The sequence below is a fragment of the Paramacrobiotus metropolitanus genome, unplaced genomic scaffold, assembly GCF_019649055.1.
Source record: "Paramacrobiotus metropolitanus isolate TYO unplaced genomic scaffold, Prichtersi_v1.0 Parri_scaffold0000057, whole genome shotgun sequence".
Taxonomy (NCBI): Eukaryota; Metazoa; Tardigrada; class Eutardigrada; order Parachela; family Macrobiotidae; genus Paramacrobiotus; species Paramacrobiotus metropolitanus.
Genome location: NW_026570277.1, coordinates 30852 through 55584, shown reverse-complemented (window position 1 = coordinate 55584; position 24733 = coordinate 30852). Strand labels below are relative to the sequence as shown.

Sequence of the window (24733 nt, the reverse complement as noted above, 5' to 3'; positions counted from 1 at the left end):
TCCGGACCAATCTTGATGATTACCCTAGTTGGCGACAAGCCAGTCTCCCGGTCAGCAGAGGAGGTATCGGAATACGTCGTTCGGAGGAATTAGCTCTTCCCGCCTTTTTGGCTTCGATTCACTCCGTATCTGACTTGGTATCCCGTCTGCTACCCGCACGGCCGGCTGTGAACGTCACGGAGGCTCTAAACCTGTGGAAGCTAAACGCTCGTCAAGTAGAACTGCCCGAATCTAACTTCCGGAAATTGCAGAAAACCTGGGATTTACCGCTATGCAACGTATCTTTGTCTATCTTGCTGGATGTGTACCGCGACGATGAAATTAATAAAGCGCGCTTACTTGCCCAGTCACGGCCGGAAGCAGGCATTTGGCTGAACGCGCTGCCCTCCGCTCACATTGGGAATTTACTCGACGATGACACGCTGAAGATTTCGGTTGGGCTCCGTCTTGGCGCAGTTATCTGTGAGCCACATGACTGTACGAAGTGTCACAAGCCAGTTGACAAATATGCACACCACGGCCTATCCTGCACATTCTCCGCCGGCAGGCTCCCACGCCATGGTGGGCTCAATAACATTGTATGCCGCGCCCTCGTTTCAGCCGGCTTCCCCTCTAAACTAGAACCGCGCGGCACCTCCCACACGAGCGAACGACGCCCAGACGGCTGTACTACGTTTGCTTGGCAGAGGGGCATGTGCCTGGCGTGGGATGTCACTTGTGTCGACACGGTCGCTGCTTCCCATATCAGGTCCACATCCTCGACTGCCGGATCGGCCGCGTTACAAGCAGAAGAAAGGAAAACTAATTTGTACTCGTATCTGATTGGGCGATACATTTTCGCAGCCATTGCTTTCGAAACAATGGGCCCATGGGGACCGTCAGCTACGGCCATTATCAAGGAAATCGGGAAACGTTTATATAATCAAACCGGAGAGGCTCGCTCCCATGAGTTTCTCCGGCAGCGACTGTCCTTGGAGATTCAGCGGGGAAACGCGGCTTCGGTTTTAGGAACAATGGATGGAGTTGAAAAGTTTATTGAACTCTTTCTGTTGTGATAATTAATCTTTTTTCATTGTTTGGTTAACTTGTAAATGTTTATTGATTTGTACTCTGCCGTCGTTTATCAATAAAATACATTTCAGGCGGAAGCAGTTAAGGTCTTCAGTTTAAATTTTACTTTTGTTTTGGATTTGGTTGCTGCATTCAGTGCTTTCGTTAGTTATGGCATCCAAATCGGATCCAGAAAATCCAACGGATCCCAGTGGTTTTCGTTTGTTAGCTCCTGCGGGTCGGTTGTTCCTGATTTAGATATCTTACATATGCTTATTCTGAAACATAAATTTTTGATAAATAGCGGAGTCTTTTGTGTTGACGCGTACTGTGCTCGGATCAGATTCCAGCATCACGAAAATACAGATACTTCGTAAGCGCATCTGTAGTTAACAAGAAAATACACCTATCTGTCTGTAAAACGCCTGAGCGTTGAAGATAAATTAAAAATTTCTTGTTTACCTTCGCTTAATTTTTTCAAGAGGATACCTGCTGTTTACGGATAGTGCTAGAAGGTCACAGCGCGAATGACACGCACGCCGATAGGTTCTGTTCCATGCCTGGTTTGGCTTGAATTTTTGTGGTTTGTTTTACAGAGAGGATCAAGATAATCCAACAACATCTGGTATTGCTGTTACATGCGCATAAATGCCTGCAAAAAGATGCGCAGGGGGAGGGCGATGGCACCCCTGAAAAATCTGGATGCGCGATTCCGCACTGTCAAACATTCCAAAATGTCTGCGCCCATATGAAACAGTGTACCGCTCGCAGATTGTGCATTGGTAAGAAACCAGAAATACAATCTGGATGGAAATTATTCTCCTGTCAAACAGTTTATTTGATTTCGTTATAAGTAAATTTTGAATTTAACAATATCGAGAGACATGTACAGGTGATTTTTCACGATAGAACTGGATGGGAGTACATATCTGACATTTCCTGCATATTTTACAAACTATCGAAAAGTGTCAGCGAAATTTTTTAAAAAGTACTATATAGCGTATCAGAAATAGTGCATGACTACGGACTACCTAATAAATCTGAGTGAAGACCTCATTTTCCGTACACCGGAGCGAAAGGCTGAATATTTTGAATACTACTGCTTTTTTATAGTGCCGCACTGTGCCTCATCCTTTGAAATCCTCTATCATTGGAAAACCTGCGCGCTGACTGATTGCCGGATTTGTACTCGCCTCCGGCTCAAACAACCGTTGGAACGCCCTCGAAAAAAATAATGCTGCTGCAGAGCAAAGCAGCGTACTCGATGCAACCACGATTTCCGATTTCGTGAGCCCTGAACGTCAAGGGGAACGTTAAACTAAATTTTGCTTCGTATTTGAACTAGTTTTGCTAACGTTGACAAGGCATGAGGATATAACTGTTGAACTACACGTACTACTGTACTCGTTGTACTTGTACATTAATTTTATTATTTCTGTAGGACATATTACAGTCATGCCGTAAAATAGCCAGCGTTATTACCTTTACACAGCCATATGCACCTTCTTGATATCTGATCAGCTATTTTATAATACGTAAATACGTATTTATTGTAGTTACTTACCATGAGATTAATCCGACCGGTGTTAGCCGATACAGTTCTCGAAATCGGAGTCCTTCGCGATATACAATTTGTATAATTATTGTATTCATTATTTGTATTTAATATTGCATATGTCAACATGTACGATATTGAGGTCCCCTAGGCCTATCGGTCAACGTGCGATCTACTGTATCACCGCGAAACTGATAAGAGGCGTTTGATTATAAGTACATACTTCAATGGTTGATGTGTTATTATCTATGGTCTATTAATTTTAATGTCAGTGGTTTGTGTGTATAAACGCTGATTTACCTTCTACTTGTACAGAATGTCCATGTGTGTTTATACTTTGCCTCACTGAAAATTTCCTCGCGCTTACCGCATTTGTAACGATCAACAGAGTAATAATTTCCTATTTACCGATTTTTTTGTGTAACTCTTGTATTTTTGTTATAATTTAAACTGGCTACTGTCGGTACTTTCATCTTCGAGAACTATTAAAGCACTTTTTTGACCGAGTGTTTATCCTGGGTACATTTCATGCTGGATTCCCTTGCATATTCGCCGAATTGCTAACACAGCTAGGTGTTATTCGTAGCAAGCACTTCTTCTGTTTCAAAGCTGGATGATTCCGAGGATATCCTCAAAAGCTGCTTTAAACCCAGTGTAAATACTGTCCACAATGGCTGTACTTGATCCACGTACTTGCGGCAAATCCAACTATACCAATAAAGGATATGTTGAAAACGAGGTACTCTTATTTAAAACTGATTCTGTACAAGTGTGAATATGCCAAGTTTTAAGACATTTTCACGTACACGTATTATGCGCAACGGAAATTTAATTGCGCAGAACCTAGTAAATCTTGTAACCCAACAAAGCCTATGCCATTTTTCAACAGGAACGAATCACACTGCACGCCATACAGGGTCCTCCAGCATCCGACGAACTGGAACCCATTCCGGAAGCCACCGAAGTCACACATATGAAAACCGTGAAAAAGCTGCATCTGCGGTCGAACGGCATTCCGGTTTGTACTGTACTTTGAAAGCTTCAGAAATTTACTGCGTCTTTAGTAATTTTATTTTGCGTTCAGTGCGAAGCAGTACGAAGCTTCAAGCAGAATCTCAGTATGAGTAACTAGCTGGTCTTCATTACAAAACGATTAAAATCAAGTTTTCTCGTGCTTTTGTGCAGGATGAAAATGACGCTTTGCAGCCGGATGACGAAGAGCCGGCCAAGAACCCGGGCTCCGCCACACTGGCCGCCAAACGCGTGATTCTCGGTATAATGGACGTGGCGCTCTTGACGTCCAATGCCGGGCAGCTGCGCGAACTACTGCAAGTGCCGTATCATCCGTTCAGGTGCTTCACCTTTACCCTCCTTATGCTTTCTATTGTACTGCAAATCGCGGCGACCGGTTGCTTTCTATTAGCTTACTGGTGGGAGAGTGAAGAGGACAAGACGTATAAGACGCTGCGGAAACTGGCCTTTTTAGGCGGGTCGTTTTGTATTTTTGTGGTGCTGGTGTCGAATATTTTTATTGCGGTGTTTCTGCCGATGAACGGCGGGTATCAGTTTCCGCCCAATGTCTCCGCCAGTGACAGTATCTGTTGAAATGATCTTTTATCCTTCTTATAGTGCTGCCATGTAATTATATTTCATTTCTTCGTTTCCACTCCTGTACCACTTTTTTAATCCTTGCTTACTCCATAATTTACATCATCATTGCTTATATGTAAAACAAAAACTACAGCAGATCGAGTATGTATACTGAAGTGGCACGCAAAAAAAAACAGGAAAAACTTATCTGCACTTTCGGTTTGTTTTTGTACAGTCTAATACTAACGTAAGTTGTCGTACAGTATGTGTTCATACATTATACTAGGTGACACTTAAGGTTTCTTACAAATAATTAAGCTTTCTGCACTTTGTAATTAAATATTTACCGTAGATCCAAATTCGAAGGTTGTGCCCTGTAGATTGCGCAATAATCTGGCAGAAATGCAATTTCTACGCAAAGCAGTTTATATTCTTTATAATTACTCGTACATGCTTCTATGATAAACCAGAGGAGAAGGCTTGTCTTTTCGAGATTCTGTGGTACTGCTGTTTTCTTCCCATTGTTCTGCATAATGACTGTATGCAGTATGTTAATGTACCGATAAGTATTGCATACCGGATTTTGCAAGCGAGACATTTTTGCGCCCATTCATTTTATTCGCTGTAGTCTGTAAAATGTATACTATGTTGATGTAGTTAATATACACTACATGTAGTTAATATAGGGGCAAAACTAAACGTGTTCTACCGTTCCCCTGTACTGCTGCCGTCACCCGGCTGGAGTTTGACGTTGTGGCTGAACATGGCGCTTATGTACCGCGCCAGATTTAACCACATGTATTGCCGTAACGTCACACTCCAGGCGGGTGACGGCAGCAGTACAGGGGAACGGTGGAACGCGTTTACTTTCGCCCCTTATATAAAGGTGCTTATTGCCGGACAGATTGGGATGCGCTAGTATTTATTATAATTATGTGTACTGTATGCATAATCAGAGTATGTAGATTACTAATTCACGCACCGAAATATTGGTTACATGCATTTAGAACTAAGTAGGAAACATATAAAAATGAATTCCCGTAAAACATTGCTCATAGTTATTACTGTACTCATAGAACATAATTGATACAGCCAGTAGTACTGTAGAATAATAAGATATTATTATGCGCAACAAGAAGAAATAACATGTAAGTGCCGCAAAAATACGCCGGCTCTTTGAAGTGATATACTCTATATTATGTATATACGAGTAAAGTTTAACTGGCTTGCAAATTAAAATCAATCATGCAAAAGCAGCGCCGTTCAGCACAGATGCATCTCCGTAAAGTGCTCGCGGCTTTTGAACAGGGGACCCCAAGCTTTCTCCTCGGCTTGTGGATCCTTCGCGGCGGTGACCTTCTCCGGTGTCTGCTGGACCTCATTAACCGGATGTTTGCGTTCGGTGTCCTTGGGAACGCTGGGCTTCGGTTTGCGCTCGATGGACAGCAGGACCTTTGGAATGCGGTCGCGCTGACCGGCAGTGACCTTTCGTCCTTCCGGCCTCGCTGGCGTGGACCAACTGCAAAACGCCAACGATTACAGGCACAGTAACGAAGGTCATGCGCGCAGTATACACTTTTGGCGACGGTCTATTGCGTTCTCAAGGAAAATCAATGTTTGATGCTCTCGTTAGATTGCCAAGGCGTCTTCTTGTTACCAAACAAAAGCTGATGCAACGGCAATGATAAAAATCATGCGCTTAGCAGCCACGCTGTGCGTGATAAGTTAAAAGTTCGAAGCTTTTGGCAACCGATATCAATCTTAAAAAGCCGGTTTCAATAATACTAATAATTCCAAGCTTCATTGTCATAAATTAACTAATTTATTATTAATTACGTTAAATTAATTGATAAACAATATTATATATACGTTTAAAGTGATTATAAAAACTAAGTTATTTAGTTAGGTTAAGTACAGTAAACGTTTATATAAAGCAGCACAAAAAAATTATTAGTCGTGCCAGACTCACTTTGAACTCCATTTCATTTCGGCCGCAGTACGGATCGTATCCAGCCGATGCCCGATGGACAGCGGGAAGGTCACGGGTGACGTCTGCATTTCAACAGCAGTGGCTGACATTCTCGGTGGCGATGCGATTTTGGAAGTAGGGCAAAAAGCTGATTTGCAACTTGGGAACAACGCAGTTCACCGGTCAGTAGTGAGCTTTCTTCGGATTGGAAGAGAGCTTAATTGAGGAAAATCAGAATATGCGAAGAAGAGTCGTTCACGTCACACTGCAAGTTAAAATGAATAACGTAATCACAAAGCGCTATTAATGCAGGAGAATCATTAAATCAATAGCATAAGGTATAAAATTTCAATAAAATATGATGAACCTGATTTTCTATATACAGACACATATAATCTAAGCAACAATTATAGTCACAATAAAATTGTAAATTTTAAACTTTATCATATGTACAAATAGCTTCGTTAATGCAATGTACAAATAATTTTGTAAAGTATCGATCCGCAGAAATTATTTACTTACATGGCATAGACAGTAGAGTAAACATGGACACCAAACAAGAAAGCCCAGCAAACTTCGCGTTCCAAACTATCAAGATGCAGCAACCAGCAAAATGCCGAAATCCAGGGAGGCAGAAGAGAGGAGGAAATGTATAAACCCATGAATAAATCAGTAAGGAAATCCAAGGCAAAAATACAGCGAATACCTGCAAAGTAAAACAGTGGAATAGTTACTGCGAACTACCTACGACTGATTACTTAACTTTCATACAGTTTAATAGTAATAATATGCCTCCGCAGAAAAAAATGTTAAAGAAAATATTTCACGCTCGCGTATGCATACCTGTACAAAATAACTGTATTATTTACGAAATTATATTATTTTCTGTGGAATATAAATGGCAGTAAAATAATACACGTAATCCGATCGAATCTGGTTTGAGAAAGTCAACGACAATAAAAATGGACTTACATTGAATTAAAGCGGAATCAAGGAATAAACGGCAAAAAGCAGTATGCTTTTGTGACCTTTCACACGTTCACGGGCAAAATCAAATGCTACAGTGAGGTAATTTAAGCGTTTAAATCCAGCACAACTTTCTAGTCCGTAAAAATATTTTCTTCGTAGACTGCACAGATCCGTACACGTTCAACAGCAACCTGTTTTATGTGGCGGGTGTGTGGACTTCGCCTTGGCCGTGTTTTCATCACACTGTGGTTCATGTAATCACCGGTCGCGATCGCCAATTTTACACGGTTGCCGGCTGACCTTTGCACAGTGTCCAGCCAATGGGAGAACAGAACGCTGGCACGCCGTGGACAGCGCCGATTCTTTGCTACACATCGACTTCGTGAATTGTACTATACTGCAGTTGGAAAATGTAATTTGTAGTGAGTTTACAATGTCGGAAGTACAATGTCCACAGATCGCCATTGTGGATACACGGTTATTATCATGCGGTTATTGCTTAATGCACTCGCATAATGTTATTACAAAACTGATGATGTAGAAGTATACGGCTTCTAGTTAACTTGACCTAATTTTAGTTACCTGGCAGGATATCCGGATAAAGGAATTACATAAATCCAGACCGGTAAAAGTATGCGAAAATTTCGGAACCGAGATTACTACTGTAAAAGGAGCTGGAAGAAAAGCGATAATAAATTCCAAATGCAGCATTTAAAGTTAAATTACACTGCTGAATATTTTAGCGTGCTTATAAATGGTTTCTAATATAACAAAGCTTTGTTTCGTTAAACGACGCCTGTATTTACAGTTAACAATCACTATCCAGCAGATACCCGAGTATACTGTACTTCTGTGTACGAAATTAGTATTTTCTTAGCAGCTTGCTTATTGTTTTTAGAAAAAAACCTATCTCCATGAAGCATAGTACAAAATACGCAATTATTACTTCGTAAAACGCCTGCATCTGTATACACAACTATTACTAATTCGCCAATTCGTAAATGCCTAATACAGCCCTGCTAGGCCAAGTTCGGACAGTAACAAATATTTCTCATCTACGACCGTTGACGTTTAAACCTTTAATGTAATTTTTTTATGATAGATTATTATCTATAGCAACTTTCTAAATTATGTTTCTGTGCAAGAAGCTACCATGTCGGGAACGCGAGCAAAAGTTTTACTCTCACTGTTTCTTAAAAAAACGCACTGCTTACGAAAAAATCATCGTGTTCAATCAATAATTCTTTAAAAATTCTGGAAAATTGGGAACTTCCAAGTGGTATTGCGATTTGCTAATGGTCCCTTTCTAACATTTTTTTAAGCACTAACATCTTTCCAAAAGCGATCAGCGCACTAGGCAACCCCATTCTTCGGCAGGTACCTTTTAACATACAAGTCTATGGGTGACAGATCATCCTTCGAGTTCGAGCTCACCTAGCGCACTAATCACGTAAGACGCTTTTGTTAACCCGTGCCAGATACCTTGTCGGTCCCTGAAAAGATTTTAAAAACATTCGCACGAAACTGTTGAGTGGGGATTTTACGGGAGTTGCCGATATAATCAATCCGATAATGACCCTTACCCCATCCCTTTAATTTGACCTTTTCTCCTTACTGGCAGTGGCAGATCAAAACAATCCGAATTTGATACTGCTAGATTTGCGATAAAAAGTTGTACTAGAAAAGTCGAAAAAGTGAAACAAGACGGCAAAACCGAATATTTTATAATTTATTTACAAAAGTGTCCGAACTTGGTGTAGCAGGGCTGTATATACGCAATTATTATTGTACTTCGTAAAATGCCTAATATTGTACTCTGCACATGCGCACAATTATGCAGTTTCTCGATTGTGCTTAATTGCGAGCTGCGGCTAGCGATGAACTTGCATTTCTGTACGAAACGTGAGCATGCACAACAATCACAATTTTTAAATTTTTACGGCGCATATAATTATTCCGTGCGTGTGCATGTTTGTGTGTATCAGTGAACGCAGCAATCAAAATGTTATAAGACACGTGCATAATATCATTAAGTATTTACGCCAAAGTGAATAGGGTACCCTATTCACCTTGTTTATGCATTGCGCGTATTTATGTATCAAATTGATTAAACGAAAATACAGCAAAGAGCCGTTGAAATTGCAGCCAACTGCATGCGCTTAAAGTATGACCGGTTCGGGTTCTGGAAATTATTAAATTATTTATAAATACAGTAATATGCACATTAAAGAATCTGTTTTTATAATAACAGTTGAAATCTATTTATACTTTTACGGTTTTACCCTGAAGGAGTCGAGAATCATAGCGTATATCATCGATGTACAGAGTATGTACCGTGTACGGTATACATGTACATGATAATTATACTGACGTATACAGTTGTATGCGTATAATTTTAATGATACAGATTTTTTTTTAATGCATCTAATGAATTTGGTATATATCCAGTTGGACAATGGAAAGTGAATAAAATCGGCTAACCTCTGAGCTGGACCAACCGAAAAAAGTAAGCGCTAACTCCTTAAATCCAGAAAAAAAAGCTAACCGGTCAAATCGCCAAGTGGCCAAATGCATACAGCAGCTTACTGAACACTGCTTTGTGCATTCCACCGGAAACGACGAAATGGAATCCCCATCTGCAATTCCAGTGCACTGCTCGATAATTCCAGTTGTGTGTAACTCCCATCACAGTCTCACCAGTGGGACTCACCACTATGCAGTGATGCACTGCAGTTTGCAGAATTGATTTTTCAAAATTAATTTTCCGATCAGCTGATAGAAAAGACGTCAGAACATGTTTTGACGGTTTTTTTGGTGCGTGTCCGGCCGTACAGCCTGTACAGGTGACGTGCAAGTTTGATGCAACATCATAAATTCGCCGTGTAATATTTCTGGGCTCTTTTTGATCGACCTTCAGCAGCAGCAGCAAGCAGCTCGTCGAAAACCGTAGTGTCGAAACTCGAACCTCTTTAAACAGTGCCAACGGGCAACGAATCTGTCACCTACTGTCTGTTGGATTATTTCCCGTCTCAGTCGCATTATCTCCTCCAGTCTCCACTGTACTAATCCTCATTGGTTCATTTTTACTCTGCAATGATGAATTCCAGCAAACTCCTGCGTCTCCCCGTGCAGCTGGCCTCTTTCTGCAAGCCCCCTTGCGCGGTTCTGGGTACCCCTGCACGCGCTCTGCACACGGCCTTCCCCGCGACCCAGACGCAGCGCCAAGAGAAATCCGGTGGGGATTTCGGAGTGACGAAGGAGAAACGCTTGGGCGATGACTTCCTAACCCCTGGACACGTTAAGGCGGGCATGGCGCCCCACGGGGACTGGGGCAGTGAGCGGGGGGAGCCGCGGGCGCAGCATCAGCACGAGACGCGCTGGCCGTTGTCGGTGCTGACGGAAGAGGAGGAGCAGATGAAGAACATAGGTAAGAGGTGGGGAAATACTGAAAAAGTCGTCTGATAATCGTTGCAAAGGAGAGAGCCTGCAATAACGAGAGAAATAATATTTTTCATGCCGTTAGTTGTTATACTCGTCAATAAATGAACGACATGAATTGATAAATGGTTTTATTTCTCTTGGTAAGAATAAATAGCAAATAATACTGCATCTTCTGAATATAAATAAAAATTTAATTATACTTTCATTAACGTGGTGCCACAATGGAATCTTTATTAATTTGTGATTTAATAATAAGTGTACGATGTTTAGGCTGGAATTGAAGAAAATTGTTGTTGAATGTTGATGCAATAGTTAAAAGTTAAAAATGAATTTTACTATGTTGTTTTTTCAAAAAAACTGAACGTTGCTTGTTCTATAAGTAATACATAATTTTTTACTTTGTGTGTCTTTAAATTAAGTAAGGTTTTCCAATGAAGCTGACTAAAGCTGCTTTTTCTAACAGTTTATGGTTTCCTATCTTGGCTATCTGTAATAATATGTGTAAAAAAAATAGGAAATCAAATGTAGTAATTAACTAATTACAAAGCCCATATTCCGATCTGTGTCGTACGTATTATAATGTGTCTGTATGTGAATTTCCTGTTGGTGTTTGTCAGAATTTGTGTACGAGTACAGTACCTACCTGCCGCTGTATGAATGGTGTACGAGTAACGTGTGTGGTATAACGTAGTACACTGGCTCAGTTTGGGGCTTCTACTGTTGGCCTTACTTCAGCTCTAAATTAGAAAATGCCCTATCAGCTGGTTAGAATAGATTTTTTTATCAGATTAACTTTATTAGAAGAACTCTTCACATCCGTAGTTCGAATGTAAGATCACGTCATGAATTGTGTACGATAAATTTTGCTTATTTTATTTGATGTTTTCGTAAGTCCCTGACACGAGTCTTCAAGTTGTCATCAATTAGCATATGATATTCTGAATTGTACTACATTGTATCGTACCAAGACAGTTGTTTTTTTGTCGCTTTTGGTTATTAATCATCTTGTTGCAGTGCGGAAGTTCGCCGAGGAGAAAGTGCGGCCGTTCGTGCGGGAGATGGACGAGAAGTCGGCGATGAAGCGGGAGATTATCGACGGGCTGTTCCAGCTGGGTCTGATGGGCATCGAGATTGAGCCGGAATTCGGCGGCACCGGCTCCACCTTCATGGTCAGCAATCTGGTCATCCAGGAACTGGCCCGCGTCGATCCGTCCGTCAGTGTCTTCTGCGATGTGCAGAACACCCTGATGAACACGCTTTTCCGCATCCACGGAAATCGGCAGCAGAAGGAGAAATACCTGCCGCGTCTAGCCACCAATATGGTATGAACGATTTTCGGGTGGTTTTTTTACTATTCTGTACTGCTAATATTTTTATCTATATTACTTCCGCTTTTTTTTTTAACAATTAGAAAAAAATTTCTTTTGGAATTTGTTGAAATTTTTACTTGTACTAGTACCTGTTTTTTTATTTTACGATTTTAATCCTCAGGAAAAATGTCTGCGTAAATGTTTATAAGTAAATAATGTATAGTGCAGTTTTGTTAAAATTTGCGTATTTTAACGGGTAAGATTAGATAGTTCAATTTAATCAGTAATTTGTAATAATCAAAATTAGTAATGGAATAATAATGGGCTTTGTTACTATTTAATTACTCTTGGATTTTACGAAGTTCAGCTCGATTTGTGTACAATTTACGTTGTCGTACTGTATTAATTTTAAAATTATTATGATTATTATCCAAAAATACTCCCCCTGAAGTCCGGAAATATGCCTTTGCTATCGAAATTTTAATAATTAGCGATATAAAACTAATTAAAGAATCGTTTGCGTTGAAATATCAGCGTAATGAGCGCTTGCTTTGCAGGCCGGCAAAATGTGTTAATGTGAATAATAATTAATAAATTTCAGGTGGGTAGTTTCTGTTTGTCGGAGCCGGAATCCGGCTCGGACGCTTTTGCCCTGAAGACGCAGGCCGTCAAAATGGACGGCGATTACGTGTTGACGGGATCGAAAATGTGGATCACCAATGCAGAACATGCCGGTGCGAAAAATACGTTACTTCATTATTAAGTTTTTGGGATTTCGAATTTATTTTGTGTTGAATCGGCATGGGTTGTTTTGCAGGTGTTTTTCTCGTTTTTGCCAATGCTCGCCCAACCGACGTACGTAGTGGTGCAGAGATAACAGCATATTTTGTGCCGAGATTTCTTGAAAATTTTACATCTTTTTTGGTTAACCAATTTGATTACCGCCCTTTTTTTCATCGTTCTTCTGTTAATTTCAGACATCGTCTGATGGTACTTAATATTTTATAGTTTATCTGATTTGTTTATCATTACTGATTTTATTTAAAGCTTGGAAATGAAAGTTATCGAGTAACAGATATCATTTTGCATATATTTTTGAAACCTGTACGAAAATTCCAAAACTTTGCCTGTTCATAATTTCTTGTTTTCAAGCTGAATGACAAAACAGCTTTCGTATCTTAGTATTTGTTGGATTTGTTTTTGGAGAAAATTAGCTTGATTTTGCAGTATTTTGATGCTGACAGTTTGTTCGTTGTGTAGGGCTACAAAGGCATCACCTGTTTCATTGTGGATCGCGATACGCCGGGATTGACCATCGGGAAAAAAGAGGATAAACTCGGTATGGTTGCAACAAATTTCCTGTAACTGTACGCTGTACCCGTTCATCTGGCTACTTTCTCCATAATTATACTTAAGCTTTTGCTGTAAAACGCGCCTAACAGTAAAAGAATATGCGATAGGCTTCATAATATGATACCATGTATGATCGTAATCGTAACTCTGCAGTTTGTAAGGCAATTTAACAGAAGAGTTTATCAATTTTTAATAAAATAATTAACTGCTATTTCGATAAGTAGCTACAGATATGCACTCGTAGGTCGCTTGCACGACATACAAAAACCAATATTTTTCGATAATTTGAATATAATATTACCGATTATTACAGTAAAAATGTATGCAGCGATTATAAAAACAAAGCCGGCACATTTTCCCGTACAAATATGGTAGTAAACAAATATGGTGAAAAAGGTTTAATGATAAGCCTCTTTACTAACCGCAGCACTGTAATAAAATAATCAGGAAGTATTTTTACTACACTGTCGTACAAACTACAAAGTGAGAACTGAGGGTGGCGTTTTATTAACATTAGAACAAAATATACCGTAGGCCTAAGAATACATTGCTTGCGCTGCATGTTGATTTGCCTTAAAATGCTTGTCAAGCGGCGAAAATAATTTGCCTCCAAATTCTGTATTGCAAAATTGTAGGCATCCGTGCCAGCAGTACCTGTCCGGTGCATCTGGACCAGGTGCGCGTGCCAGCCGCCAACGTCCTGGGCGAAGTGGGACGCGGCTACAAGTATGCCATCCAGGTGCTGAACGAGGGCCGCATCGGCATCGGCAGTCAGGTGGGGGGATTTTATTTATTTTATTTTACAAGAAAATACCAATTATTGTCGGGTTTTCTCGTGTTTATTTTACGGTTCAGGGATGCCGCTCTGAGATTTTTAGTACTTCTGGCTACTGTAGAAATAAATAAGTATTCATAATTGTTCTAGGCTTGTAAATTTACTGGCGATCCGAAAATGTATTGGCTTACGAAATTTTTGGTTTCTGCAACATCATACAGTACGCCGACACCGTCACCTCTTAGTTCTTACCATATATCAATATCGTAGTGTAAAGGATAATTTCTGTCCACCGATTGTGTTGTCAACATCCGAGGTGCCTGTCCAGTTGCGAGTGCAAGTTTTCATTGTTGTTTATGATACTTTTTCTTTATAATAGTGAGTGGGAAAATGGGAACAACGCCAAAATAATGATTCTTTTTCCATGAGCGTTTTTGCTGTGCAGTTTATTTCTTTTAATTTTCTCCATGAGTATCGTATTAGTTTTATTTTCTAAAATTCTTCTTTGTACAGATATTTTTTGATAAATAAATTACGAGTGTCTGTAAGTTGAAGTTGTTTATGTTTCACAAAGAAAGAAATTAATATCGTTAACATGCTTCAGAGAACAAATGTGAATGTTAATTGTTCGATTATAAAATATAAAATAATTATTATTGGAACGCGTATGCACGATGCACATGATATAAATAACGGTAAAAATGATGTAAAAAACGAAAGATGACAAAATAATTTTAAAAAAATAAAAAAAGACAATATAATTTATATTCTCAATAGATGTTGGGACTGGCGCAAGGCTGCTACGAATCCACCCTGGCCTACGTGCAGGAACGCCGGCAATTCAACCGCCCCTTATACCAATTCCAGGCCATGCAGCACCAGATGGCGCAGATCGCCGTGGAGATCGAAGCGGCTAAACTGCTAATCTACAACGCGGCGCGTCTGCGGGAGCAGGGCATGCCGTACATCAAGGAGGCGGCCATGGCCAAGCTGTACGCCAGCCAGGTGGCCACGGCCACCACCTCCAAGTGCATCGAGTGGATGGGCGGGGTGGGCTACTCCAAGGAGTACCCCGTGGAGAAGTACTACCGCGACTGCAAGATCGGCACCATCTACGAGGGCACCTCCAATATCCAGCTGAATACCATTGCCAAAGCGGTGGAGGAGGAGTTTAAACAGGGAATCAGGATGTGAACGGGATCTGAATGGTGCACACGTTGTAGTTGTTGTGTAATTTTATGCTTTCAAGGGGAGATTTATTGTGTTGCACTGCGGAGGGATGGTGGGGGTTGCGGATTGTTGGAAAGGTCAAGAGTTTGCGCACTGTGTGACGTTATAATTGTTTATGCTTACGGTATAAATTTTTATTATTATTATGGACTGATACAGTACAGAGTATGTGCGGGCTCCGTTGATGTTGAGAATCTGAAATGTTATTAGCTGACGCTTTGTTGAGTCGGAGTAGTTGCACCGGGCCGCAGCGTACTCTGTACAAGAACTGAATACGATATTCTGGTGAAACTAAACTGAAGCATAAATATTGAAACGATGCTTTCAAAGCACTCAACTCGAACTGCTTACTCAGCGCTTCGAGGGAGCTTACGACTGTACAAGTTGGAAAAGGATGCAAGGTCACGAATCAGCTATGATTACGATTACCAGAAGCGGGAGAGACACCGGTTTACTGTGCGGCCAGACCGCAGGCCTAATTTATTAGACGTCGTCCCGTACGAACGGAAGAAGAAACAAAACTAAAATCAGGTTTAGCAATAGGATGGTCAGCTTCCGATAATGTGTCTAGTCATGCTACGATCATGACAGCTGGTCAGAACAGGTAAAGTAGTCAGTCGCATATGGTGAACTGCTTAGACAACGTTCATCAGCTTTAATATTTATATTTTGCATGCCGGTCATTTTCATACTATGGCTTCACATATCGGACACCAAAGTCACGGTGTTCACTGCGTTGTTCCACGTGACAAAAAATTTTCTAAAATTAATTACGAGATAATCCGTGTTTTGATACAAACTTGTACACAAGACTAACAGAAGAAAAAGAAAATAAAGCTCTTCTTTGACTACAAGAAAGACTTTTCAAGTTGTCTATATAGTAATGTGGAAGTGGCCCAGCACGGTAGGACCCTCAGGCATGGCACTGCAGTGTCCATGCTTTGGCGCAGTCGATGAAGCAGCCAGGGTGGGCCGGGAAGCCAGCACGTCAAGCATGCGCAGCGGCAACAGACGGGGACTGTTCTACCCCCGTAGGACTACTGTACAGTGTATACACTCACTACAGCATGCGAGCGTTATGATAATAATATTATCCTTATCATATTATGCTCGTATAGGGGTATGCGTTACATGATTCATAATAATATTTGCTTAATACAGATACTTCTATACCTATTTTCATGAAAAGGTTTTAATGTTGAACCATAGAGGAAATGGTTGAACGTTTATCGCATTGTTACTTTTATCGGAAGTAAGGTATACAGCGAAATACAAATATGATGGCCTATACGGAGCCTGGAAAAGAAATTCAGCTTCTCTCCCAAATTTTTGACGGTGTCCATGGATCAATTTATAAAGATGTTTTAACGGAAAGCAGTGAGTGCGTTGCCGTTAAGCATATTCCGCTAGATGTCCTGAAACGAGAGCGTGACTGCCAAATTCAGCGTTTAAAAGCGAATTTTGATTTTATTGCCAACTTGAATCATCGAAATCTGCTACGTCAGATCCATCATCAGGAATCTCAACACGACAGATATGCTGATAATGAGCCTCGATTTTATGAAGTCATCACCGAGTTCTGCGAAGGTACCTAACATCAGTAACATGTAAATTATCTGAATATTTGTTAAACAATAAACCAAAGTAAAATTCACCAAAGTCTGCCGACCAAGTCTGTTCGAGACTGTTAAATATCAGTTTCGGCTGTTAGTCCCAGTAACTGACTAATGTCGTGAAATATTGTGGAATTTTTAAATGGGTACAAATGGAAATCTCAACGGTTAGTCGTTTAGTGTCGTAACCAACCCGTAATCTTTGAAGTTGTGCAACCTAACCTTCGAGCAGTGCGGGCAACGCTCGGAAAATTATGAAAAAAAACAGATCACAAACTACTAACTTTTATATTATGAAGTACTTTTTACTGTTAAGTTGTTAACAACGTGCACTGGTTTCGTTTACTTTTTCTGTAACTCCTCATATGTTACAACTCTACATGTCTTGCCCTTTAAATTTCGCTGCAGAAATTTGAATTATTTCAGCTGTTTTTTTTAATTATTTGATTTTTAGCAGTTTTTGCAGCGAAATGGGTCATTGGCATGGCGAGAAAAATTGCAACGGTTACGTTTTAGGTTGGCGCCTTGCTTTAGACGCAAATTGACTCAGCTTACATAACTTTTGATAGTTTTAAGCAATTTTTACAGCAGATTATTTTAACCGTCTTTTGGGTCTTCGGTTCCTCGATGCCCCTCCCGCTCAAGCGAGTTAAGCTCGTCTATGAAGAATGCCTTTGCAAAGCAGTTTGCCTGATTACGGGAATTAGTTTGAGATATATTGTATATTTGTTTTTTCATTGCAGGTGAAAATTTGCATGATTTCGTGACTACAAACACTATTACAGCTCTGCAGCTGCAGCACACAGTTGGCCAAATAGTTGCCGGTCTGGAATATCTACACGCGCAACGCTATGCTCATCGCGACTTCCGGGGCGCTAACATAATGATATGCGTCGACGCCTGGGGCGCTCCTCATATCAAAATCACCGGCATGGGGTGGATCTTCGATGCACTGGATAGGCGCGGCGAAGAGAGGCGTGAACGGGGAACACTGGTGTTTGTACCGCCGGAGAGGATCCGCGGTGAGTCGCCCGTCGCGGTGAGACCCTGGGCAAGTCCAGTGAGCTGGTTATGCGAGGCGATATTTGGAGCTTAGGTTGTGTCGTGCTGGAGATAATTAACGGGGGCTGGCCGGAATTCTACCAGAAAGACGGCGATCTGCTAACAGAGGATTTGCCAGTCATGATGTTTGTTGGGCATGGAGGTGTGCCGACTGTTTCTCCACTGCTGCAGGCCGAGATACAAGACTTCCTCAGCAAGTGTCTCAGCCGTAATGCAAAGGACCGCTGGGTAACCAAGGATCTGATGAAGCATGACTTTCTGCACTGCTCCCCAGAGACGGTATCGACATGGGTTCTACCGCGACCGGCCACACAGGAAGCGGACATTTTTCTTTACCGTGAACTGCAGTCGTCTATCTGATGTCACTATTTAAAGATACTCACGCCGCACGCGTATCCTGCATCAAAATTACTAATATCCCACGGTTATCTGGTTATATACGGATTATCTGCGCTCTCCAGCTGCACGCTGTGCGTAAGCAGTTCCTGTACATGTGTCAAATTTTTATTTTTTTAGCAGTACATAGGTACTCAGTGTCAAGTGCTGGGCATAAACAGCTGCAATTGGAAGCTGCGTTCTGATAGTCTGTGTGTTGTCAGTGTACGACTGGTTGAAGTACAGTTTGTATGGATGCAGTGATACTGTGACTTGGTTTGCAACGGAAGGAAGTGGCCAGAAAGTATCAGCCAATTAATAATGTGTTAAGCAGACCTGGGCAGTTATAGAAATTTGACCCAAAGTTAGAGTTAGGAGTTACAGGAACGTGCGAGTTACGTTAAGAGTTAAGTTATTTATGCAGGAAAACCGAGTTTCGAGTTAAACCGCGAGTTACGGTACCATAGACAATACATAGTATTTGTATGAGAGTTAAGTTAAAGTTAAGTTTTCTTCTGAGCAAGTTACGCTAAAGAGTTAAGTTATAACTCAATAACTCGAAAATAACTCGCGTTAAGTTAAATAGTTAAAATTAACTGCCCAGGTCTGGTGTTAAGTATACTTTGATCTTTCATACAACAATCAATAAAAGGCTGTCTCATGGTTTGCCTGTAAGTGCCTTTGAGTTGAAGGCGTTCTCTGATCTTTCATATTCTTGGATGAGACACTTTGTTGAGTGTTTGAGGGCGAAGAACTTCTTGTGAATTAATTAATGTCATCGTGCATGGCTAGCAGCTCCGAAATATCTGGTCTTGGAAAAGGGTTCCCGAATGTCTTCTTAGCCTTGATGTTGTTGCAGTGCTAACTTGAATAAGTTTACATAAAGGTCAACATTAGCAGAACGATTGGGTCAGCGTCGTGTCTGTAGTTGTTAGTCAGTAAAGGCCATTCACCACATAAACCATCAGTAGCTTTACGCTATCTGACGGTGTAGACCGTGTGGTCCATGGTCAGCAACTGCGTATGACAAAGATTTGCTTATAATGAGTTCAAGTTTTTCAGCGTTTTCGGGATGATAATGGACCCTGGCTATTCATTCGATGGCACGGGAAAAAAGGAACTTATATCTGTAGAGTAAAACAGCTGGTTCTATGCAGCCAGCGATTCCTTTCGATGCACGTGTGCAATGGCTGGGAAATATTTTTAAAATAAAAGTCGGAAAATAGCTGAGTTGTTTATTTTGTGGCTAGACTTCAGTTTGGATGAAGGAAGAAGACGTAAAAACCGCAAAAACTTTAGCCCAATACAAAAATAAATGTACCGGGTTTTATTAAAACAAACAAATTACTGTACATAAATAACATGCAGTGCGGGATGTAGTTAGCAGTTAACACGTCAGTTATATTATTTGTGCACCAATCAATATTAGAGTAAGCTAATAAACAGGCTAATACTCAAGGATCACTAACGATAAGTAGAGTATGTACTGAACGTGCTGTACAGTCAGCATGCATTACATGTAAAAATTTAGCAAATATGCCGTATTTTCCTGTTATAATTTGAATTTTGCAAAGAATTTTTTATGTAAGCAGGCGCCGTCATTTGTTGTTCCGGTGTACGAGTATCGCAGTGTGATGGCGTTGTTAAATTAATATTTTCGTTTCTCAAAGTGCAATCTAGCTGCAAGTCCGTGGAAGTTTTCAAGATTTATTCCACTTCGGTTTTTGTTGTTATTTTAATTTTTTCCCGACAAATAACTGATCTCATTCTTTTCGATCGTTCACAGATTTTTCCTCATATCTCAAAGAAAATACCAAACGTTAATTATAATAAATAAGTATAACAATAATTAAAACAATTAAAAGTAAATGTTAATTATAATTATATCTAACGGTAATAAAATATCTCGTGATTGATTTTTGCTCCGTCTCTGCGAAAACTTAACAGAGTGGGTTAAAAAATGTCGAATAGTCAACCGGAAGTTGTCTACTCGATCAAGCACGACTTTATGGGAAACAGTGCGAAAGCGGGGGAGGAGGAGTTCAAATCAGAATGTAAGGGATGAAAAGGAGATCTGAGTGCACCAGTTATAGTTGTTGTTGTTTTACGTTGGGCCTTTATCGTATCTGGTTTCTCTGTGGAAGATGGCGTTGGGTTGGAGCTATCTGTAGTTTGCGCCGTTTGCGACAAAGGTCGAAATTATTTCATGTATAAATTTTCATCAATTGCGCACTGCTGTACTCTGTACCAGTGTACGTTCCTAGATTTTGGAAATCCTAAATTTTTATTGTCCAGTGTATATTTGCAGACTGCACCTGAATATCTGCATCGGTTCTGCAGTTTACTCTGTACAAGAGAGGAATATAAAATTATTGGTGATATTGAGTTGAGTTATAAATTATCAGGAATTGTGGAGGTAATGTATGTACTTGGACGTGGTCCAACATTGGGACAAACAATAAGAGCTGACCGTCGGTAGCATTGAGTCAGTTTGGAGAAGCATATAATACATACTAAGTAAACGAGCATGAAATGCGATGCCGCCTGCACATAATCTAAACCGGCTTTTGACCGTAAAATTATCACACTACATAGTAAAGTCACTGAAAAACGTGGTAAACCAATGCCGCTATCGGGTTAAACTGGACTGAATACACTTTCTAATCGCAGCTCTATGTTTTCAGATACCTCTCATACCGATATTACTTTATCTTACGTTATTGCAGATCCACACCCAGTTGCAATAAAAGTTTATCTGACGATGAGGTTTGCTATTATTTGCATTATTTATATTATTTACATTATGATTGCGATTTTATTAGGATATTTACATTACGTTTAGTAACTCAACGCGTCCAAGGCGCCTACGGTAGCACAGGCGGATATAGTATCGGTACGCCTGACTACAGGTACATGTATAAATTGTATTATGACTAATGGTTCACAGCAGGTTACGTTAACGATAGAAATTAGTGCAGTATACTATAACCTAATGATACAGTTATTGTATCATTAACTGGTCACTGCATCATGGAGGTGCTGAATTTTCGCAAAAACGATGCACTGGGAAGCAGTTGCGAGTATCATTATAATAACAACGCTTTCCTTGCGAGAGGACGGTTCGGTATTGTTTACGAAGGAACTATTACAAAGGGTGGTGATTATGTTGGAGAAACGAAGGTAGCCGTAAAAGTTACCCATTTATACAGAGAATCCGAGCATTACGATGATGTCGACAGCTGGAGAAGGCTGCGCGACAGATGGACAACACTGCTTGGTATTCGAAATATTCATTTGATCAAGTACCACAAAGTGACAATCAGTACATCAACTGGCGGAGCGTCCGTGGAATTTTTAATGGAATACTGTAACGGTAAACATATCGAGCAGTTTCATCACTTGATTTCGCGTTAGTCGATTTGCGAAATACGATTACCCTAAGCAGTGTTATAACAACTTGTTCTAACGTTTACTACAGGCGGCGACTTGGCGAGTCTTCTGAACAGCGTTCGTGACTCGCACGAAGGAATCGAATTTTTCAGGCCTAATAAAATCCTCTGCTATGCTCTGCAAATAAGCGAAGGACTGGAGTTTTTGCACAATCACCAAATTATCCATGGCGACTTAAAACCGGCAAACGTCCTACGTCACTGCACTGCTGACGGTCATGATCGGATATTAATTGGCGATTTGGATGACTTTACCCAGATGCACCACTCTGTCACCAGCTCCTACGATATTCCAACGCTCCGCGGCAGTATTCGCTACTTGTCACCGGAAATGTTGAAAAAATTCGGCGGTATGCCGACCGCGTCCCCGGGTCGGGTAACGGACATTTGGAGTTTCGGGTGCATCCTTCACGAGCTGCTGAATTGCGGTTACGGTGTGGATAAGCGAGTGCTGCACGCGACTCTCCTGTCACCCGAAAACACCCTGATTCCGCATTATTTTCATATGCTGAAAAACATCAACGATAACGTATTCGTCATGACCGTGCTTAACGGCTATGCTCCATTCATCAGCGAATTGGTACCTTCCATATTCCGGGAGTTTTTGGAAAAGAAACTATTTGTAAACAGCAATCGTCGCTTTACGGCGTCAGACGTTAAAAATGCATTATTAAAAATCGCTTGGAAATTATATCCGAGTTTTACGCAGTGGAGGGAACTGGATGATAATTCAGTCTGCTTTTGCCGGAATACTTCATCTCATGGAAACCCACCCCCTTCGAATCTGAAAAATAACATTTTGTTTGTACACAAATTAAAACAATCCGGGGGAAACTATCCGGAATCGGAATGGGTGACCTCCACTTCAGTGCAACAGTTTAATCCCCTCGCCAAAACATTGCGTCAAATTCAACTTCCTGTTCATCCACATTCAGACAGTTATATTCTTTCATCGTTTGTCGTAATGGGGGTTCGCTTAATATTTCAAGTCGTAGTTAAGGAAAAATCTGGAAAGGACGTAACGCGAATTCTGGCCGTAGACTTGGAGAAGGGAGCGTGGTGTGCACTGAATGCGAACTTTGAAGTCAGGGCGTGGTGCCGCACACCGGTGGTAATCGGGAACAGGATTTATTATTTTGAAACTCCGGATCCGAGTGAAGAACGCCGGTTTGTGAATGTAGCAGCGGTGGACGGGGATAATATTGTCTTTGAACAGTCTTTATTCATCTTCACAGTTCATAGAATGGCTATGTGCCGTAGTATGTACAGTAAATGTACGTCCGGGCTCCGTCGGGCGTTCGGCTTACGTTAGCTGCGCTGCCACGGATTTACTGACAGTAATCGCCTTCGGCCCGCTAATATTACGATGTAGTTCCTTTTAGTTTTACCGGTGACATACGGACGATGCGGTCACGCACGGGAGCATTGCAGTGGCAGTGACTGCACCACCCGTACTCGTACCAGATACAACACGACCGAAAACGTTGCTTTCCATTTGTGTAGCACAACCTGTTTCCGAATAGGTGTCCTTACAGATGAGTTTCATGATAATTAAGGCTCTGGTTGAGTCTCTGTACTCGTATTTTCACTAGAGTAATGCTTTATCAACACGTTGTTGGTCTTTAAATTGTGTGATTAGAAATGTCGCTGTTGTCATTGAGAAACACTAAAGAGCACAATACTGCAGAATAATCTACACACAAAAGCACCATTATGAGTACTTAGCTATTTTTCGTTTGATATTGCAGGGAACTCAAACTTATTTATGGCCATCAAATCGTAAAGGAAGTCTGTAGCAATTCCCCAATAATGGTGGTGGCTAACGAAGAAGATACAATTTGTACTAGTACGCCACTATTTTTGAAAATTCATGCAACCAAAGGTTACTGGAAAGACATGCGCTTTATACCGCCCGAGCACCGACGGGTGGATTCTGCTTTAGCTGTGTTGGGTGACTACGTGTACATTACTGGTGGATCGAGTGAGTCGGGGGAAACGCTGGACACATGTTTACGCATTAATTTGGATGCTGAAAACCTCGAATTACAGACGATGTGCCCCCTACGGAACCGTCGGCATAAGCACGGTGCGTTTGCGTTTGACAACCGAGTCTATGTTTTTGGTGGTTGCGTGCCGAGTGCTTCTGGACAGTCAAGTCAGTTGGCACAAACAATGGAAGTCTACGACCCGGTATCGAATATATGGTCAGAGTTCCCTTTCGAGAATCTGGACACGCAATGTTTTCTGGACAAGGATTTGATAGAAACTGCATGTTTTCAGTTTATTAGATAACTCTAAAATTAAAAATGGTTCTGTTTTTGATTGGTGCTCTTCTTTCAAGTTTGTAAGATCCTGTACGACATAATTTAATGAAACATAATAAAGCATTAATGAGCTTAGGAACAAGGCAGAAGACGTTTTAATTGTTTGACAACACTTTGTCTTTTCGAAGTACTTCTAATTTCAGTTTGGAAAAACAGTAGCTATGTACGCTTATTCACAGAATTCAGCAACGCTTACAGAGTAGTAATATTTAATTTATTACGTAAAAATAGTGAGGTTTTAAAATACCCTTGATAATTTTTTAGCCGGTCGAATAGTAAAAATCTCTTCTTAATCTGCTGTTTGCTGTTCTAAATTTAGGCTCTATCTTCTCCAGTTTTTAACGCTAATTCGTTGTGTTAAATATGTATTCGGCAACTCTTGGTTTGCCGACGACAAAAACAGTCAAATTTAATAATGCACGACTAGTGAAATATTGCACGTTGACCGGCGTGTAAATTTCTGCATGCACTGTCAGGCTATTAATAATTTCAAAGCGCTTGCGCACTTACTGTATCCTCGACGACACGAACCGTTCAGTATCAAGGCAAGTTGTCACATGTGTGCATGTACTAGTATTTTTACGTGAAACACGGGGTACATACAAACAGCAGCTGATCAGTACAAACGAACCAGTATTAAACAGTTTACGAGCTTACGTGCACTGCAG

The 24733-nt window shown here is 40.8% G+C and overlaps 5 protein-coding genes across 5 annotated transcripts; 4 read left to right on the top strand and 1 right to left on the bottom strand.

The window, feature by feature from the left end:
* Nucleotides 1-2897: 2897 nt before the first annotated feature.
* On the top strand, nt 2898-4384 carry LOC129592941 (uncharacterized). Its single transcript, XM_055489101.1, has 3 exons — nt 2898-3344; nt 3495-3623; nt 3791-4384. Exons 1-3 carry the CDS (start codon nt 3276-3278, stop codon nt 4208-4210), a joined length of 618 nt encoding a protein of 205 aa, XP_055345076.1. The 5' UTR covers nt 2898-3275; the 3' UTR covers nt 4211-4384.
* A 716-nt stretch (nt 4385-5100) lies between these two features.
* Nucleotides 5101-7312, bottom strand: LOC129592900 (uncharacterized). Its single transcript, XM_055489045.1, has 4 exons — nt 7137-7312; nt 6687-6870; nt 6165-6429; nt 5101-5714 (listed from the first exon to the last, which is right to left on the bottom strand). Exons 3-4 carry the CDS (start codon nt 6272-6274, stop codon nt 5459-5461), a joined length of 366 nt encoding a protein of 121 aa, XP_055345020.1. The 5' UTR covers nt 6275-6429; nt 6687-6870; nt 7137-7312; the 3' UTR covers nt 5101-5458.
* Nucleotides 7313-9888: 2576 nt separating this feature from the next.
* On the top strand, nt 9889-15564 carry LOC129592884 (short/branched chain specific acyl-CoA dehydrogenase, mitochondrial-like). Its single transcript, XM_055489027.1, has 7 exons — nt 9889-10560; nt 11589-11896; nt 12486-12618; nt 12702-12739; nt 13145-13223; nt 13873-14012; nt 14790-15564. Exons 1-7 carry the CDS (start codon nt 10227-10229, stop codon nt 15204-15206), a joined length of 1449 nt encoding a protein of 482 aa, XP_055345002.1. The 5' UTR covers nt 9889-10226; the 3' UTR covers nt 15207-15564.
* Nucleotides 15565-16519: 955 nt separating this feature from the next.
* Nucleotides 16520-18277, top strand: LOC129592909 (uncharacterized). The gene is made up of 3 exons (XM_055489063.1): nt 16520-16829; nt 17599-17877; nt 17952-18277. The coding sequence occupies exons 1-3, from the start codon at nt 16520-16522 to the stop codon at nt 18275-18277; spliced, it is 915 nt and encodes a 304-aa protein (XP_055345038.1).
* Nucleotides 18278-21143: 2866 nt separating this feature from the next.
* On the top strand, nt 21144-24033 carry LOC129592908 (uncharacterized). The gene is made up of 4 exons (XM_055489062.1): nt 21144-21201; nt 21502-21665; nt 21771-22908; nt 23490-24033. Exons 2-4 carry the CDS (start codon nt 21650-21652, stop codon nt 24031-24033), a joined length of 1698 nt encoding a protein of 565 aa, XP_055345037.1. The 5' UTR covers nt 21144-21201; nt 21502-21649.
* The last annotated feature ends 700 nt before the right edge of the window (nt 24034-24733 follow it).